Below are 20,925 nucleotides of genomic sequence, written 5' to 3' on the forward strand. Positions count from 1 at the left end.
TTTGGCCAGAGCCCGACTCTGGAGGAGTTGCTTTCTTCCGAGGAGGCCATTTTTGCAACCCAGCACTCCTTACAGGAGGCCTACTTGCTTGTTGCTTGCGGCAGTGGCACTCCTGAGGGTCAGAGGGTTGCGTAGCCTCTGCTCCAGAGTCAGTGTCCCCTCCATTTTATTTTCAACATTCTAATCTATCTGAGGCAGGAGGGAGGGGGAGAGCGATGCTACTGAGCATGTGTTGCACTATCCCTGAAGAAGGCTTCTGTATTCACTCTAATAGGATGAATAAATATTAATTAAAAATCAACCAAAGGGAATTTTTTTAAAAAAGAAAAGCCATTCCACCAACTACAATGAGGGAGGAAGACATCACCACTGGATTAATGGGTAAGGGGCTGAATACTTCAAATTTCATGGATAATGTATCGCCAGCCTAAATTATCAGAACCATTTTGATTCGGAGAGGTTTTTTTCTTTTGTACTTTAAACTCTCCTCCTTCCCTCAGTATTTTACCAATCTTCTTGAAATTTTCAAAGTATGTAAAGCCAACATTTCTTTCTGGCATTTGTAAATTTCAGGACGATTGGTGAAACATTTTTGATTTTTTTGAATGTTAGAATGACATCCCCCCAATTACCCCTTTATAATGGTAGAATGCTTTATCTACTCTCCGACGTTAACTACAAAGACACTCCCGTGTCACTGCAAATACTCTTCTTCCCTCCCCACCATTTGCCTTCTTGTTCTACTTTACTGCACTCATCTCCATCTTGAAGACTTCCAGCAATGTACATACTTACTTTGGCCCTGTCCACATTCCCAGAGCCCACCACTCTCAAACTCCATTCTCCTTGCCCTATTTACTGAATTCTTCCCCTGTTCTTCACCCTTCCATCTTTTGTTGTCTCTAGAATGCCCTTTGGTACATGACCTTTCTCTTCTGCTCAGTGCACCTTTTTGCACTGCCTGAAACACATCTCAGTTGTTCCATTACTGCCTTTATAGCTGTCCTCTAAGATGGTGACATTTATTTCTCCTATACCCCCCGTATTGCAGAATACAGAAGACACAGAATCGTAATCCAGGTTTCTGGGGAATCCTGTTTTACCATGAATAAACTGTGTGCTGCTGCATGCAACCATGCAGGCAGATTGGTTTCTTTAGCATGTTGTCTAAACCCAGGATTCTGGCTTGCTACTCCCAAACAATCCAAGATTTGTTAACAAAGAATCAGGCCTGATTTACAATCCTGGCTTCTGAAGGAACAGAACGAACTAGGATCACAGATTCAGGTGACACACTAAGCAAACTATTTTTGGTTTGTTTAGCAGCTTCATAATAATGGAAGGCACCAAGTGGAGTGAACAGACTATGTGCACCAGTATGCAGCTCATTCACAGGAAGCCAGGATCCACTGGATCCTGGCTTACCATTCTGGTTGGACAAAACCAATATTGTTTTCACAGCTATTCATCATTGTGCATCATTCCAGTCATTTCTGCCTTGATATTCCCTTACTTTTGCCTCTTTCAAAATACAATATAGTATCTCTTTCTTACTCCAGTAAAATGGTGGCCCCACTCTCTCTATACACACACACTCCTCTATTATCTCTGTTCTTTTGGACTTTCATGACCCCTGCTTTTTAAAAATCCTACCTTGGGCCACATGACGATAACCATTCTGATCCCATGGCCTCTTCTGTTCTGTCCCTTGTCATGTCCTGTGCCCCCACCCCACCCCCATATTCACTTGATCTATACAACTCACCACTTTATAAATGGTGCTGTAGTAATATTAGTAGTAGGAGATGGAGAGAAGCAACTTCAGCATAAACAAACTGTGCTTTCTCAGAGACTAGGAAGTACCAGAGTAGTAAAACCCTATCCATGAACAGTATGAGCTTCCATTTGGCTTTGCTTCTTTTGTTTTTTAATTGAGCCTGGAAAAAAAGCCCCAAGTAAAGTTTGACTGACTAGTTATTCCTAGTTATACATTTGGCTTGTTGTATTTTTCCATCTTTCTGAGGCCAGGAGAAACACTGCATAAAGCTGCATTGTGTGGCCATAAACATTCATTTAACTTTCCTAGCCTCAGTATCATAGAAGATGTTTTTCTAACGCTTAGAGAAAACAAAGTTGTGCCACACTGCCAGACACCCACAGTCTTACTAACAGCTTTCCCTGGGGGTAGAACTCTGGGGGTAGAAATGACCGGGAGTGACAAGATATGGGTCATTTACTATGTCTGAAACAGTTGGATCCATTCTTGTCTTATGGCAGATGTGCCCTGCATTAGGCTACTCCATGATGCCTGTCTGGAAGCTTGTTTGTGCAGAATGCATTGATTTACCTCCTAGCTGGGGCATGTGACAGACAAACCAGGTTTGGATCACACCCCATGACTCATTATGGGTCATTTAACCCATGATGAGTCACAGTAGTCATAGGTGCCAAGTAAATACCACAGAGACCATTTTATCCATTTCAAACCATCACAACTGTTGATATTAGGTTAAGGCACCTTCTTAAATATACTATCTGTGTGCAAAGTTCATACAACAGGGCCATGTGGAGAAGTATTCTCAGTGGCTGCCCCACAACTATGGAATACCTTTTTTCCTAGAGGTCCATCAAAATTTGCAAATGTACTTTTATTTCTGGAAGACCTGCAAAAGGTACCTCTTTGGGATGTCATTCAGTGGCACCAATTCAGCAGGTGTGAGCTAACTTTAATTGAATTGAGTATTACAAACATTGTATATTTATTTATTTATTGCATTTCTTTACCACCCAATGGTCGAAGCTCTCTGTACATGTTTTGTTTTGTTTCTAATGATTGTTGCCCACCTCAAGCCCCCTTGGGAAGGTGCAGGGTAGGAATTCATATTAAATAAATAAGGCGTGTCTGCAGTGTTGCAGAATGACCCACCTCCTCGTAGATTGTACCTGTTCAGAGATGTGTCAGTGCTGTGTCCAAATAGCTCCTGCTACACAGCATGTACTGATATTGCTTCGTGGAGCAATCCTTTCTGCATTCTATATCCACAGCCATCTGCTGTACACACAGCTCAGACATTTATGTTACTGAAGTACCCTTATGGCCAAACTAGATGCAACTACAATTGCATGTAACATCTGTATTCAAATTGAAATTTGAATATACTGACAAAGCCCACATTTTGAGATGCAAAATTCAACATTTGTTTATTGTAGAGGTTTGCAAAATCACGCCAGTATGGCATTTATCCTTTGTTAATATAAATTTCTACAAGGTTTGCTTCAACTCTGATTTGTTTCACATAACCTGACTAAAAAGAAACAGCAACTCAAGCAATTACTTGTTTAAAACTGGTCTCATTTCATGTGCCACAAACAATTTCAAGTCATTTTAAAAGGCATTTTTATAGCATAGTGTTTTCTGAAGCACTGGAACATTTGTGCCCAGCGCTGGAAGCTTGGATTCCGTTTGCAAAGCTGAAATTTCAATATGTGTTCAGTTTCATAGAAGGAGATGAAGGCCAGGGGTTCTTTCCAAGTCCAGGCATTCCAAGGAGCAATGAACTGGCACAGTAACTAGGGAGTTGGTTGGGACTGTATTTAGATGTCAAGAAACTATGCTGCTTTCTATTAAACATGACAGGAAAAGCTGTTCTTTTTCAAAGAGCAGCTAGAGAATAATAAAAATATGTCTGAAGCAGACTTAACTTTAATGCAGTTGCTTGTTCCCACTTCCACTGCTGTCTTCCCAGGGCTTGTCTAGACGGGCACTTTTCCCCGCAGTAGCTTCGGAGTGGCGGCATGACGCAGCTGCCACTCTGAAGTGATCCAGGGGCAAAGCCCCAAAGCTCCACTCTAAAAAAATGGAATTTTTGATAGTAAACTCCTCAGGACAGGGATCTGTCCTCTTGTTATATGTAAAAGGCCATGCACAATTATTATAATTTGGCCAAATTTTTGGAGACCTTCTGGGCACAGATCAAGATGTCTTTGTTGTGGAAAGCATTTGCACAGTAGGTGCCTGCAAGTGATTTCCCCCCCTGGTAGGCTTTGACTGCTTGTTTTTTGAATGGTTGTATGCTTTAAGATTTTATGATACTGCATTGTATTTGATAATTTACTTGCTAGCCACTACTAGAGCCTACTATTAGCATTTCAATGCACCTTTCTCACAGACTCTTCGCTCCCATTTTCTTCCCCCACCTATTCCCCTATCCAGCACCCATTGTCTCCTTGGAGTCTTCCTCCCTGTTACCTAGAGGGTCCTGAGAATGGAAAGAGAGAGAGAGAGAGAAATGTTGCTCAGTTGAAGGGCAGCCTTTGGGGCTGCCAGACTGGTATTAATGCCTTAATTTTTTAAAAAATTATCCCCATATTGCCTGAAATTGCCTTGCTCCAAAAATCTTTATTGAAGAAGTATTCCTGCGAGAACCTTCAGGACTTATAAGCGGTATATAAAAGGCAGGAGCCACACTACTGCTTTATGCTAGGGCTGTGCATGGACATTCCGATCTGCTCTGGATCCTGATCCAGACCTTCCGGATCAGGTCCAAACTGCTCTGGATTGATTCAGACCTCTTTCAAACTGATCCGAATCCGGAGGTCCAGATTTCCCCCCCATAGATTTACATTGGAAAAGAAAAATGCCTATAACTTTTTTGTTTTTCAAGATACACACATGTAACTGGGCACCGTGATAGATTCTAAATAGATCCTTATTCATGCCAATTTTGAAGTAAATCAAATCATCCCCTGATTTTTAGAGAATTTTTAAAGCTTCCACCACATTTACAAAACTGCATTTATCTCTGTCATTTTTCAAGATACACACATGTAACTGGGCACCATGGTAGCTTCCACATAGGACCTTAGGCATGGACACTTTGAAGGAAATTGGATAATGCCCTGATTTTTTGTGATTTTTTATCCATTTCCCCAATTTACAAAACTGCATTCATCTCTGTTGTTTTTCAAGATACATACATGTAACTGGGCACCATGATAGCTTCTAAATAGATTCTTAGTTGTGCCAATTTTGAAGCAAATCGGATCATCCTCTGCTTTTTAGGAAATTTTTAAAGTTAAACCTCAACCACAATATCCTTCAGAAATAAAGTGTATTGGAAAGGAGATAGTAAAAGTGCATCTCAGGACAATATTAGCACTTCAAATGGAACACAGTGCAAAGGGAACACTGTGTTCCCTTTGAAATGCTGTGTCCTGAAATGCACTTTCACTATCTCCTTTCCAATACACTTTATTTCTGAAGGATATTGTGGTTGAGGTTTAACTTTAAAAATTTCCTAAAAATCAGGGGATGATCCGATTTGCTTCAAAATTGGCACAACTAAAGATCTATTTAGAAGCTATCATGGTGCCCAGTTACATGTGAGTATCTTGAAAAATGACAGAGATAAATGCAGTTTTGTAAATGGGGTGGAAGCTTAAAAAATTCCCTAAAAATCGGGAGATGATTTGATTTACTTCAAAACTGGCATGAATAAGTATCTATTTAGAATCTATAATGGTGCTCAGTTACATGTGTGTATCTTGAAACATAAAGAAGTTATAGGCATTTTTCTTTTCCAGTGCAAGTCAGTGGGGAAAAAAACGAGGTTGGACCCAAAATGGCGTCCGTAGCTCCAGATCAGCCCAAACTGATTCAAACCAATCTGAACCTCCCCCGACCTGATTCGGATCCAAATTTAGGGGGTCCGGATCAGACTGATCCACTCCAGATTCAGGGATCTGGAACGGAGCGGAGCACAGCCCAACTTTATACCAGTATTAAAGTGCACTGCAGGATCTACACTACTGATGGTACTGAAGGACACTGACAACTGTTGGGGCCCATGACACATCTACACCAAGCAGGATATAGCACTATGAAAGAGGTATGAAAGCAGTATATGGTATGTGTCAATGGGCCCCAACAGTTGTCAGAGCACTTCAATACCGCTATAAAGTAGTAGTGTGGCTTCTGCCTTTTATATACCGCTTTCATACCACTATCATAGGCCATAGCTAGATGAGGCAAAATCCAAGGGTGATCCCTGAGATTGTACCTGTGCATTCACATGATGCACAGGGGATCCCGGGATCAGGGAGGGATGATCCCTCCTTTGCCCCGGGATCTCGCCCTCCCCTTTAGGCCTGTTTTTTCCACGGTCTTGGACTGAGCCCAAATCTGCAGAATGTGTGGCCAGGCGCTGCGGCCTGTCTTGGCTCCTCGCAGTTCCTCACTAGGAACCGAGACCCGCGCATGGGGTTCAGAGCTGCTCAGGAGCATTGCACCCCTCAGGGGTGGGGTGGGGAGGAGTGGGGAAAATAAGTTTGCTTTTTTTTTTTTTTTTTTTTTAAAAAGCACATCTACCTTCTACGCACGAGCGTTCATGCACATCTTCCCCTTTAAGAAAAGAAAAAAAGGCAGGTGCGACACCTTTCCGTCTGAGGTTGTCATGTGCCACGTGTAAACAGAGGGGGGATCTCACGATAAAACCAATGCGAGATCTTCACTCCTCCATCGCACACTAACAGGTAGGTCTAGCTAAGGCGACTGTGGAATATCCTGCTTGGTGTAGATGAGCCCATAGTTTCAGTGTTCCTATTTTCAGTTTGTGGCATGGAGAGTAAACACCCTCATCAGGTGGTATTTTACTGGGGGCACAAATCACTATCTGACAATAACTTTCTCCTGACCTGCTAAGTTTTTAACATAGTATCAGCCATTTTAGTCATTCAAAATTTCCACCATAGTATATGCTTGATTCTGGAGTATTCTTCCTCATGGAAAGATTGTAAGTCTCCATGAGCTGTTTCAGAGAAACTTGTTTATTTTTAAATGAAGAGATACTTCAGAAACAACAATTTCTACTATATAATTGTATTAGAGAATATAATGAAAAGAATACAATAAAAATAAAGATGTTGAAGTCATAAAAACCTAAAGATATTTCTCTCTCTCCAACTGAAGTAAAATACAGAGAAAACTATTAGGCTTTAGTACTTTATTCCATTTTATTTACTTAAATATTTATAAGGTGCTCTTCTGTACCATGTCTACTCATTCTTCAACTGGATGCATGTCATCCTCTGCACCCAGAGACTAATGGGTGTCCTATGCATAGCGGAAAAGCATGGAAGTGATTGTTGTCTCAGTACTTCTTCTAGGTGGGCATTTTTGCCTGTCTAGGTAGGGCTCTGTGGAGAGGGACGAAAGGAGGCTGGGGACAGCTGGGTTTAGCTTCTCTCTCCACTTCCCCATTCCCATTCCCTCCCTGCTCACAGAACCACCCCCTTCCCATAATCTCAGAGGTGGCTTTTTTCAGCTTGGGGAGACAGCTGGCGCAGTTCTCTCCATGCCAATGGGGAGGGGGAGGGGTGTTTGGACTCCTGGGTCTGCAGTTGGAGCTCTGACTCTGACCTCAGATCCAGGAATCTGAACTATCCTAACACACACACACACAGCCCCAGATGATGTCTAGAGGAAATAGGATTACTTTCTCCATGATTTGTCATGGAATTCTATTCATGTTTACTAAGAAGTAAGTCCCACTGTGCTCAATAAGGCCTAACCCCTAGTAATTGTGTTGGGGAATAAACCTTAGTAAGTGTATTTAGGATTGCAACCATAAAAATACAATAAAGACTTTGTAAAGGTTAGGGCTGCAATCCTAGGCACACTTACTTGTGAGTAAACCCTACTGAACTCAATGGAACATGCTTCTGAGGGAACAAGCATAGAATTGTGTTATAAAAATAGATTATATCCAGCTAACAAGCATTAATTCTTCCCTTATTTGCCACGTTGGAAAAAAAGAAGGGAACTTCATCCATTGTGTTGGATGGAGGGTGTCTTTATTCACTGCTTGTAAGATGGGCAGTTTTGTAGGGCAATACCATAAGATGATCACATAAAATTTGAATTACCCTAGAGTACTATTTGCTAAATCACAAAGGATGAATACATTGGCTTTCTGTTTGTGGACTCCTATTTTCTTAGTAATCTTGATATGCCAGGCAATTCCGTCCACTCTTTTTGTTGTAAGTGTATATGTAACACCTAGTATAATTACTCTCAAGCATGTTGCTGTAAATTTATAATTACCTCATCAACAAGCAGCCAACCTACATCCATAGTAACATATAGTACCATAGTAATTGGGTGGGGAAGTCAATGACAGCAAAGCCTAGTGAGGGGCCACCTTATATACTCCAAAGGCAGAACAGGGAGTGAACTCTACCTCCAGGGGCCCTTCCACACGCCGTACTGAAGGCGCATGCATGTGCCCCAAGTACGACCCCAAAACGATAGTGTGGACTGCAGCCAGAAGAGACGGAGGAGGAGGAGGCTGGGGAATCCGGGCGCGTCCTTGCCGCCGCCGCCTCCCCGCCGGCCTCCTGCTGCCTGGGTAAGAGCGACCCGGGTCGGAGAGCTCGGCTTCCGCCTCCGCCGAGCTCTCCGACCCGGGTCGCTCTTACCCCGGCAGCAGGAAGCTGGCGGGGAGGCGGCGGCAGCAAGGACGCGCCCAGATTCCCCAGCCGTCGCCGCCTCCCCGCTGGCCTCCTGCTGCCTGGGTGCCGAGCTTTCCGACCCGGGTCGCTCTTACCCAGGCAGCAGGAGGCCGGCGGGGCGGCGGTGGCGGCAGCAAGGACACGCCCGGATTCCCCAGCCGCCTCCTCCGTCTCTTCTGGCTGTAGTCCACACTATCGTTTTGGGGTTGTACTTGGGGCGCATGCATGCGCCTTCAGTACGGCATGTGGAAGGGCCCCAGGTCCACCCGCAGAGGCCCCACTCCTGGGAACCAATTGGCACTGCTGATTTGCCCCGGGTCTTCTGTCCTGCTACATGGCACTCTGAGCTGCCAGCTATACTACAGGAGGAAGGTAGAGCTGCTCCTCTCCACCTATGCCATGCTTCTAAACCATCTTTAAGGGCATCCCCACGCAGAACACATTACATAAATTACAATTAAGATGTTTCCAGAACATGAATATCTGTGATATGTCCCACCCCATGCCCATTCTCTTGGGTTTTGGGAAGTCTAAAATTGTTTTATTCAGTTGGGATTTTAATGAATGGTGCCTGTTGTTATGCTGCTTCGGGTGTTGATTGTTTTATTTGGTGTTTTACTATTAGTTTTATTTGTTTTATTTGGAATCTTGTATGTTCCTTTAATGTTCTATGCTTGTTTCCTTTGGCTGTAAGACACCTTGTAAATCCATTGGTTTGAACACGGAATATAAAGGCCCATGTAAGTGCCGGAATAAATATGATTCAATGTAAACTTAAGAAAATTATTTTCAAATCCTGAAAGAGGGGCAGGGGAATTTTATTTCATATTCATGTTTTGTTTTCACATCTATTGTTTCAATATAATCTGTCAATGAGCCAGATGCACAAAGACATTCTTCAGCAATTTTTTTAAGCATAGAAGACTTCAATTGGTGATAACAATGTACCTAATATAACGTCTTCTCAACTTTTAATATTGTTTTATTTACTGTTGTTGTTAAATTTGTATCCCTCCTTTCTACCAAATGGTGCTCAGGGCAGCTAATATTAATTAAAGAGAATACACCCTAGATGGATGGTTGTTAAGAGACTGGAAAACAGCACCTACGGAAAGATTGACACAAAAAAGCAAACTGAATAGAGGGATGGCAAAACATGGTTCATTTACAGAAATGTTGTTTCCTTTTATTTCTTATGCAAATGTACGGTCTTCAAAGCAGTGGTCTATGCAGCTTTTTGGAGGGATGTAACCACCGGTAAGGAAAAGAAAATGTGAGGGTGCACAACAAAATTTGTTATAAATGGTATCATATATTTACTAATATAAGGTATAAAGATGCATATTGTCTTTTTACATGACTGATGTTTGCTGTTCTAATTATGTTCCTTTTGTATAAAATTTTAAAAAATACAATATAATAAAGCACAATAAACAATAAAACGAAGAGGGTAAAATAATGAAATCAATAAAAAACAACAGGATAAAACCAATTACAACTTATTTACAAGTTATCTTATGGGCCAAATAAAAATAAAAAATGCATTTGCATGCTAGCAAAAGGTCATTAAACGTAGGGGTAGCTGGGCCTGTCTTAGCAAGGATTCCATAGCCCGAGTTCCAGCACTGGAAAGACTTAGGAAGTGCCAAAAGTGTACATAGGAGCAGTGAAACTGACATCTTTTCTTCCATGTGAGATGTTTCTGAAAGCTGTTTGCCTTCTCTGAATCCAGAAACAACCCAGAAATATTCAGCCCTTTCTAGAAAACAAACTCACTTGTGAATTGTTTCCATGTCATATTTTTAAACAGAAAAATGTGTTTCAGGGGCCCTTGTGTAGTTTCCTGAAATATATACGCAGTAGAATCCACCTAAGTCCTACTTAGAGTAGACCTATTGAAATGAATGGGACTTGAATTAGTCATGACTAACCTAAGTCCCATTCATTACAATGGGTCTACTCTAAGTAGAACTTTAGTTGGATTCTACCCACAGTGACCCCAATCCAACTAATGTTAGTCACCTGGAAGTCCTATTGATATCACAACCAGCGGCATATTCCTAAGGGCTGTTTATACACTCTGGAAGCCCCAGGGTGGCTCCGGATCTGTGCTGCGTAGGTTATATGATGAAGCTGCCAATTCGGAGCCAGCCCAGGGCAAAGAGACAAAGACGCACAGCAAGGTTAGCGCGACTTTTCCCTGTCTGTCCTCATTCGGGTGTTGCACCGGGGGACATTCCTGGGTGGAAGGCAATCTCTAATTGTCACCAGAAGCCAGAGGAGAGCAAGAGGGCGGGCCCGGAAAGCCTTATGGCTGCTGGAAAGCTGGCACTGTCTCCCTCCATGTACGTAACTTGCTGCCACCCTGCACCAGCAATTCTGTGGGGTTTGGTAGTGGAGTGGCGCCACCTCGACACCATGAAGACAGCCCCCCCCCATGCGTTTACTTGGAAATGGCAACTTCCCTCGAAACACAACTAGTAACTAAAGAAACACAGTGGATTTGTCAGAAACATACCAAGGTTTTAAAGGGTTAAAAACCTGCTGCCCTCATCATGGTCTAAGACCTGATAAGTCCCAGTGAGGTTGGTACGTAAAGTAGAAAAAATAAGCATGTAAGGCCAAACTATGTATTTAACTGTGTGAGTAGGCCCTTAGTGAAGTAAAAGGGATCCAGTGACACTGTCAGGTAATTTTTCCTGTTAATTTTTTTTTAACAGATTTCATTCGAAACCAGGGCTAAAAATCATTAATTTCTAGCACTGAATATTTTCACAAACTGAAATTTTTGATGATTATACCTCAGACACATTTTTTTAGAAACAAGAACCACAGAAGGAATTAAGTGACATTTTTTTTACCTTAGAGACTGGAAATCTCTGTAAAAATGAACATGCAAATTCATCTTAGGTTTTCAGTATAAGTGTGGTTTTTCTAATGAACTAAGCCTGCAGTCTTGGATTTTGCCTGTTACTGTGGCTGTCTGTGCTTCAAAAGTTAACTACGTGACCGAAGTCCTCTGTTTTACTGTTATTTAGTTCTCTATTGCTCATTCTCCCTTTAAACGAAAACTGCTTATATACAGATACATGTATATATTAATATTTTGCTTAATACCCAGCCATGCTGGTCCAGAGCTTCATTTATGCAGGTAGGCAAAAGATATTATAGTATTGTTATGTATCTTTTTATCTGCAACTTATAATAGGAATCTCCTGGACCAATTTTTTCTTACTGACATCATTGGACTGCACAGATGTGACTGAGGATAAATCTTTCTCCACTCCCCTGCTTTGTGCTAAGGATCAAGTGATATAAAAGGGAAACATATGTTTATCAGTATTTTAATTTAAAGGGTAGTAATTCATTTTGAATATCATCATCACAAATGTTTAAAGGTCTCTATCTTTCACCCAAATTCCCATTCTGCAAGAGAAACAAACATTTGTAGCCTGTTATGTCCCCTATGAACCACTGAGGCATTTATGTTTATAAGTGCAATATATTTGAACTCTTAAGGGAAAAACTAAGGCTATTAAGAGTGCAATCCTACACATGACTAATCAGAATAAGTGCCACTGAGTTCAATGGTAGATGAGTACAGAACTACAGCCTAAATAAGCCCAACTTTTGCCCTGATGGAGGTTACATCATTGACTGCATTTAGGGATAAATTTGGTTTTCTTACTTTCTGTGTGATGTTTTCAGAATATTGACTTTAAATATAATATTTCATTGCTTAATCATAAAAGATTTCTAAACATGTCTGGTTGTGTTTTTGTCTGAATTGTTAAAACCTTCATTTCCTGCATCTGTGACTTCGTGAATTAGAAAACCTGTGTTTCTTCTATATCAGTTGAGATGGCTATCAGAGATTGGGCCCTTTCTGTTCTTGTGGTGCCAAATATTATGACCTTTATGCACCAGGTAAAAACAATTCTGTTTTCCTGGGCTTTTAATGACTTGTAATTGTTTTTTAGTGGTTTAGTTCATGCGTTCCATTGCTGTAGAAAAATGCTGTTGTTTTTATTTTATTGTTATTTATTATTTGTTTTAAAACTATGTTGCAAGTCATCTTGGACATTTTATGCTAGAAGCTGTGATAGAAATATTTCAAATATTGTAATAACAGATAAATTCCATACTAAAAGACATTTTTAGCAAGACTTGTGAAAATGCCCTTAACATAACCTACCTTGCAAACTGGCTTGCATTTTATAGAATCTGTCTATTATGTATTGTAAGGAAGAGGCATGTAGGATAATCCTGACTAGTTGGGGATATCCCCAAATTTTCACAATTATTTTGAGCAATAGTTAAGCTTTGGAAAAGCAGCAAAGCAGTGGCAGGAGAGAATGCATACTTAGGGTGACCAACTGTCAGGAATTCCCTGGATATGTTGGTGTTTTTGTTCTATCCTGTGTGTCGGGGGATTTTCTATGATTTTCTATAATGTCTGGGAATGACATGTTTTCCCCTTTAAGGCTCTGATTTGCACGGAGGAGGGGAAAGCACGCTTTCCAGAGGCCCCCGGAAGTGCACTGCTACTCCACTACTCCAATTGTTGCCTTAAAGGGGAAATTGTATCATTCCCGGAGATTATAGAAAAGGCCTCGATTGGAACAGTATCGGGGGAGGGGACAGGAATGACACATTTCCGACTCCTTCACTCCAATTGGGACCTTTAAGCAGCCGCCCACTCACAAACAAGGGACCAACAAGCCGCGGGAGAAATCCTTCCCCTAATCTGGGGAAGAGGTTTACTTTGAGGTAGGGAGGTGTGGGGTGGGGGAGGAAAGGTGTGCTTCCCTGATTTTCCTGAAGGGGAAGCTTCATTGAGCACTAAGTAATCTCTATGAAAATCATCCACAGAGATTCCTTGGCACTAAATGAAGTTTCCCCTCAGGAAAATTGGGTGGTGGTGGTCACAACCCCCTCGCCAAGCATTTTGCATAAACAAGAAGACACATCCGTCAACTTCATCCCTCAAAGCTGGTACTGTTTAATTTATTTTATGCAATGAATTGTTCTACCTGAGATTACTACTTCAGAGTGTTTATATGAACCTGTTATCTACCTCTTTCAACTTATACATTCTTCAGCTAAAAAACACTCCTACCTAGATAGCTCACAAAGTTACTGCCTTTCTGCCAAGAGCCATTCTCTCAATGATTGATAGTCGTGAAGTGGAACTTAAATATTCTTTGTTTCCCCCCTTGAATTAATAAAACTGCTATGTTTTTAAAATGAATATGATGCTAGGCATGTCTGAAAACATGAAGGATCCTCTGAGGAATTGCAATGGGAGCTCAATAATTAGTAGACAAGGTGGCCTTGTGGTTTGAATCAGTTTCTTTCAGCATAGATTTGAGATTTTAAGGGAGACACCAGAAACTGCATTTCCTCTTTGCATTCCTTTATAATGTCTGAAGTGCAACTCACTCATTTCCCTCCACAGTAAAATCTCAAAGGGGTACCTAAATAGCCCTATATATGTGTTTATCCTGTACATGTAAGGGTTAAAAATGTGGTGGGTGAGGATATGCACACAAGTCCAGCCTACAACTACCAGGTTTGCCCAATTGTTGCAGCTCATCGTAGTTTACTTAAGCCACGATGAGCCACGGCACCCACAGGCACCATCCTGAATATTCAGGCTGCAGCTTGCTGTATCGTCTGAACCTGGGGACCGTGGGTTATGTCAGGGTTAAACAACAATCCTCAGTTTGGATGACATGACAAGCTGTGACCATGGCTTGAATATTCAAAATGGACACCTGTATACACTGCAACCCACCATGGCTTAAATAGCCTATGGTGGATGGTTTGTTTATGCAAACTATCCCAACATCTCCACATGCCGAGCTCCTCTGTAGATTTTTGAACGGAGTTCCCAATCACAGGGAGACTTGTAAGAGTGTTACAACATCTACAGACCTTGCACTATGCAACAAAAGTCTTTAGAGGCACCCTGGGACATTGGTGGTGAGACATGTATGTGAGCCCCCTCCATTTAGCACTCATATGTGCAGGCTGAACACCCACACAGGGCTGATTAGGAGTGTGTCACATGTTCTGTCTCTCACCATGTTCCCACGGTCTCCCATTCCAACATGTCCTAAATTTGTGGATCTCAACACAAAGCTGTTCTTCAGAGTTCACATTGGATTAAACGTGCATATGACTGGTTTCATTTTTCATTATTCTCCTATGGCATTTATTGTATATTTGCTGAGTTTTCTGCAGACAAAGAAAACAACATTAAGAGGCTGCTATTAAGAAAAGGCTTAGTTTATTTATTTGTTTATGTGATTTGTAACCTGCTTTTCTACCAAGAAAAGTGGCACTCACTGGGGCTTAACAATGATTCTTTTCTTGTTTGATAAGGAACACATGCAATAAATGGGTTTAGATTATGGCTACTTAGATTTAAATAATAGGAAATCATGCCCTATTTTTATTAGCAACTGAATAGAAAAGTTGCATAGACAGGGAGGTACCATAGCTCAGTGACCGAACCTGTTCTTGACATGTACCATGTCCCAAGTTCAGTTCCTGATATTTCCATCTAAAAGGGAATCAGCTACCATGTGATTGGAAAGTCCTCTGACTCAGACCTTGGAAAGCTGTTGCCAGTCAGAATAGACAATACTGGGGTTGGATGAACAAATAATTTGGCCTAGGGTAAGGCAGCTTCCTATGATCCTAGAGCTATGAAACCTCTTTGCTGTAATGAGATGCTATGCTGGATTCCTAACAGAGATAATCCCTTCCAAGTCCAACATTCCATCCACAATATGGTAAAATAAAGACATTATTTCCCTTGAGTTGGTTCACATGTTGCTAATTCCAACGATCCCTTATGCTTGTTGGGATGTGGACCTGTGCAAATGTATATGCAGTAACATTAGGCAGACTTCATTAAAAACCATGGTCAGAATCCAATGGGGCCAATTCAGTTGCACAAGTGTCCCCCACCACTTCTGCAACAGTAATTTAGCAGTTCTAAGGCAACCTGACGCAAGCAGAAATGCTCGTTTCTGAAAGGAGGAGGTTGGCAGAGTTTGCATAAGAGAGCTCCACTGACCTGTCTCCTTCTGGAAATGAGTGTTTCTACTTGTTTTGAGGTTTCCCTTAGGAAATGTGCAATCTCTGTTGTGTAAGCAACAGAATCATCAGGATCTATTGCTTGTGGAAGGAAATTGGTGGGGTAGAGAAGAATTGGCAGGGGTATAAATGTCCCATTGGATTCTGCCCAATATGGCCAGTTTCTGCTACTCTCCCACTTCAAAAACATGATGGAAAGATTGTGGGAAACAGCTGTATCACATATTTGGCTCATGGACAAAATGCACCAGGTTACATGTGGTGATGATGTGGGTGTTGGCCTGCACCCTACCTTGCATGAAGAATTGGTGGATTCACAGGTTCCTAGATATGACTCAGCTCCTTGAGATGAAGATTTTAATTATATTTCTGTTTCTTGTGAATTCTCTCTCAAGAGCAATGCTAGGAACAGTAATTTTATATTTTTTTCTAATATTAAACTTTATATAAAATGTGCACATGTGGGGTTTTTGTTTTGTTTTGAGATTTGTCCTAAATGGCAGAATTTCCTGCCATTTCCCACTGGCCTCCCAATATGTTAGGCATCACTAGTTAATGTTACATTCACTTTTTTGCTTCAAGGTTCAATCTCGGAATTGTGATAGCGGTATCTTCATCATACCACACATTATGCACCAACAGTTTTATTTGACAAGGAATGGAAAATTAATAAATTTATATTGCATTCTTTGAAAAACAGAACTGATGCATAATCTCTCCATTAGGTCCATCCTCAGAAATGCAGTGCTTGTTCATATCATAACATTATATTGTACTCACAGGAGTGTTCTGCTTGGCCTTGAAAAGCCCATTTTGCTCCCATTATACCCATAGCAAATATCACAAAACTTAGAATTACACATTGCATAACTGAACAGTAGCCATATCTCATTGTACTCATGGACTCGCTGTTCTGTCCTAATGGCTCTTATCATATGAGACTGTGATACTTAACTATACTTAGGGTCTGTTTTGAATAATGTTTTGAATCTAAAGTGTAGATTCTACATGATGATTTTTGCAGTGACGATGGTGGTTTTGTGTATATGGAAATCCTTCCTTAAAATCTGTCAAAGACAGTAAAATGAATGATCATTGAGCAACCTGCGTGGATATAATAATCCAGCATAATCCAACAAACTATTTTGTACATATATGAGCCCAGAGGATGCATTCCAAAAGCTATCATGTAGATATAAAACCGTATATTGCACTGAAAAAATATTTGGCATCAGCTTCCATTGATTACACCTAAGCACAGTTTGTTAAGTGTGTAGTCAGATTTTATATTCCCTATCACACAACTTTGGGGCTGTGAAAGATCATTACCGAAATATTTTTTAAAAAAATCTCCTAAAAGAAATAGAGGTTCCTCATATATTCCCACACAAGCCAGCCCTCAATTGTATCTGGTGATTTCTGCTTACAATAACAGGGCCGAGAAATCTTTAATATGAAAATGTCATCAAAGCAGGTCCAGCTCCAGCGTTTGGCATGGATAAAGTACTTGCTATGGCTCATGTCCCAACAGGGGCCTGCTGGATAGGGAGACATTTTTCTCCCTCTCTCAAAATATTAGTACCTGAAATCATGCCATAAACTTATTAGCAGGAGATTTAGGACAGATAAAAGTAAGGACCTTCACACAGTGCATAGTTGAACTATGGAATTTGATACCACAAGACATAGTGATGGCCACTAATTTGGATGACTTTAAATAAATGGTTTGAATAAATTCCTGGAAGAGGAGAGTCTTTCAACGGCTGCTAGTACTGACAGCTATGTGCTACCTACAGTAGCAGTAAGCCTATGTACACTAGTTACTGGGGAACATGGACAGGAGGGTGCTGTTGCACTCATGTTCTGCTTGTGGGTTTCCCATTGACAGCTGGTTGGCCACTGTGTGAACAGAATGCTGGACTAGATGGACCTTTGGTCTGAACCAGCATGGCTCCTCTTATATTCTTATTACTGTTCTCCTTTCTTTTCACCAATACCACCAACTCATTCACTTACAGTTTTCCTTGGAGGCCAGATCCCCACTGCTTGCTTTCTTGCACTCTGCCTCACCATGCGAGAGTGATAGGTGCAATAGTGAGGAGGAGGAGCCACTGTCTCCCACATATGCACCCTTAGCGCTGTACAAGAGGAAGGCAACTAGCTCTACCCTGACCCTCCAGCCTGTCTTGGTGCTGCACTGAGTATCCAGGTGGACAAAGCTGTGTCAGATCTACATTGCACAGCTCATCCACCCAAATCTCAATAATACACAACATGTCAGCTCCCTCATCCAAGATCAAATCATGGATGACTGAGGTCTTATTCTGGACTGACCTGGTGTTTACCAATAGCACCACCAGGCCAAAGGGTGCAGTAGCCAGGCCACCAAAAACTTGAGGAATAAGGGAGGGATCTACAAGGGGGTGGCACGTAGCCATCTAGCTCTTCTGCCACTCTGATGAGATCCTCTTCCTATCATACTGAACCCTACCCATGTTCACCATTGTAGAGGCACCCTCCTCCTCTATTTCCATTTTGTTCTCACCCTGACAAATCTTGAAATGCAAACACTAACAAGCAGGTAGAAAGAGTGGAGCTATCACTTTGTAGAGCGTTGCTTCAACAAACTGGCCAAGATAAACTCATAATGGCCAATGATAAGATGTTATCATAGTGACAACTTTATTTAGCAGTTTTTTTTCAATTTGCTAAAAAGTCCCCAGGGCTTACATTGCATAAGAGCAAGATTATTCTGAAAAGAAAAACGTTAATCCCATTTTTACACTTAATCTATTTTTGTTGCCTTCGGTTTTCAGTTTGGGGATGCCAACATCTTCTCCAGCTAGTGATGCTACCACATTGAGAGGTTTGTTCTACTTCATATTTGTTTGTTTACTTCTTCATAAATTGATGGGAAGACTGATGTTTTTAATTAACAATGAGCTGGATGATTCATGGGATTGCCCAGTCACTTCTAGTTCTTTGTATGGTATCTGCTGGGCTTTTTGAGGTACATTGTTCATAGAAATTGACACAAAGGACCTCTAGCCGGATCAAAGATGAAGAAGGGAATAGAATTTGCTGTGCAGAAGGCTTTGCAGTGGAGCTTGTCAATATCTGTGTTGCTGCAGCTTACAGATGTTCCCTGGATCAGAGTTTGAGTCATTGGCGTTCCTGACACATTGCCAGAAAGGAAATAATAGACATAAACCAAAATGACTGATGTAGTTTCACTGAACTGCAATGGCCACCATTTAAAAATCTTATAAATATTTCCAAACCAGCTTAGAGTTGATCTGATATTCCTTTCAGGCCATCATATTTATGTCTCCCCCCTCTCACATTATTTATTAGGTGATGTGAAATAGTGGAGATAACAATATCCTACAGTCTAGCAAGTATATAATTAGCTAAAGTATGGTGACACTTGTTTTTATCCTTAGATGCAGCTGCCAATGTTCCACCTCCTGATGTGGTTTCAATTGAGAGTCCTTCAGAGAGAACCACAAACAAAAGTGAAGACCCTGAAGTATGTGCAATGAGCTCTTCAGGATTGGCACTTATGAAAATCCTGTTCTTTGTTTAGATGAATCTATTTTTATTTATGGTTCAGTATTGTGGTTCAGAGTTGAAAAGTCTAGAAGGGAGCTGAAAGTGATCCAACTCAGCCCTCTACCCTGGCACATTCCTTATCAAAGAATCATACTGCAATAAGACCACAACAGAATGAGAGAAAGAAAAATGTGGTCCTTTTGATCCCGTAGTCCCACCCACTTCCTTTTGATTCAGCTCTTCCCTCTTCACCCACTCAATATTCCCACTTCCCAGTATGTCCCTCCATATCTTCAGCATCACCATTCCCCAATAACTTCCTCACCCCAGTTTCACTTTTGGGGAACATTAGGGGAGAAATCAGCAATGCAGACCCTCAATCTGACAATTGTGTGAGGAGGACCCCTTCGTGTGTATAATGCATGAAGGATGTGTGAGGGTATTTCATTCTAACTGCTGCAGAAACTGTACCAGTGAGTCAAAAGATTCTAACCTCAATTTACTAAATAAAATTGTTTCTTTTTCCTCAGACCAACAATGAGATCAAAAAAGACGATGGGAAACCGATGAAACCAGCTCATGAACAGATGGTTGAGTTCAGCATTCTTCTTCCGGAAGAGAAATACACCAACAAGCTGAGTGACCCCTTTACTGAAGAGTACCAGCAACTCTCTCTACAGTTTATTTCTGAAGTAATGACTTTACCTGTTCAGTTTTGATATGTGTCTCATGTGTTGATGAAAGAGTAGGGGCATTTTTAGGCAATGTCATTCATGGATTTTTCTGGGGGCAAATAGCTAAATTCTTCCATTGTTTCAGCTACTGTCCTCTATAGGTAGAGAAAATATAGCTCCCAGTAAGACCAGCACCTTTAAGTCTTCTTGGGAACATTTACATAAAGAAAACAGATGATATGATGTCATCAGTTTCAGAATTTCACTCCATAAGCAGCAACCAATGAAGTAAGAAAAGTCTAAGCATGATGACATCACATCACATGTCTCTTTGGGAGATACAAGGAGAAGATGTCATTTGGTAGCAGCTACGTTTTCCTCATAAATTGTAGTTTGCGCCTAGGAGTGCTTCCAGATGGTTTTCAACTTGTGTCAGAAGCATCTGTTTAGTATACCTGATTCCTACGAGCCAGAAAGGCACTGTGTTGATTCCCATGCTGTTCTCTGGTTGTGCAGATGGCAGACTGGTAACTAGAAAAATTGGCTCATTCCAAGAGAGTGACTGTTCTGCAAAAGTCCAGTCCCCATTGATTACTCTTTATATTGTAGTACCTTTCTCCCCCAACTGCTGGTATATTGCTCAAACACAAATTCAGCTGTAGAGTCTGTCAGCAAATGGAATCCTGTGGGACCATTGGTGATACAAATATGGCAATGGCGTTAATATTTTCATTAGACAGAGAGCTTACATTTATATACCGGCTATGGGGCGGTATATAAATGTAAAGAAGAAGAAGAAGAAGGAGAAGAAGAAGAAGAAGAAGAAGAAGAAGAAGAAGAAGAAGAAGAAGAAGAAGAAGAAGAAGAAGAAGACAGTGCAGCGTATGATTTTGATAATAAGAGAAGCTGCCATCTCAACATGTCTGAAGGCAATTCACTCTATAATCAAAATTCCAAGAAGAGTACATTATTTTCCCAACACCAGCAGAGAAATACAAGATAACAAAATCACATCTACCATCTTACTGTTGATGTTTTAAAATTAAAACAAGTAAAACATTATCTGCATAGTTCACCCATTTTT

The 20,925-nt window shown here is 41.1% G+C and overlaps 1 protein-coding gene across 1 annotated transcript in view; it reads left to right on the forward strand.

Annotated features, from left to right (window-relative positions):
* The window catches only part of IMPG2 (interphotoreceptor matrix proteoglycan 2), a 65,697-nt gene that overhangs the window by 26,300 nt on the left and 18,472 nt on the right, over positions 1-20,925 (forward strand). Inside the window, exons 6-8 of the mRNA XM_063127630.1 lie at positions 18,432-18,481; positions 19,059-19,144; positions 19,698-19,859. Of these exons, the coding sequence (XP_062983700.1) occupies positions 18,432-18,481; positions 19,059-19,144; positions 19,698-19,859 (298 nt within the window). The remainder of the gene's footprint in view (positions 1-18,431; positions 18,482-19,058; positions 19,145-19,697; positions 19,860-20,925) is intronic.

The sequence above is a fragment of the Elgaria multicarinata genome, chromosome 5 (assembly GCF_023053635.1).
Source record: "Elgaria multicarinata webbii isolate HBS135686 ecotype San Diego chromosome 5, rElgMul1.1.pri, whole genome shotgun sequence".
NCBI classification, from domain to species: domain Eukaryota; kingdom Metazoa; phylum Chordata; class Lepidosauria; order Squamata; family Anguidae; genus Elgaria; species Elgaria multicarinata.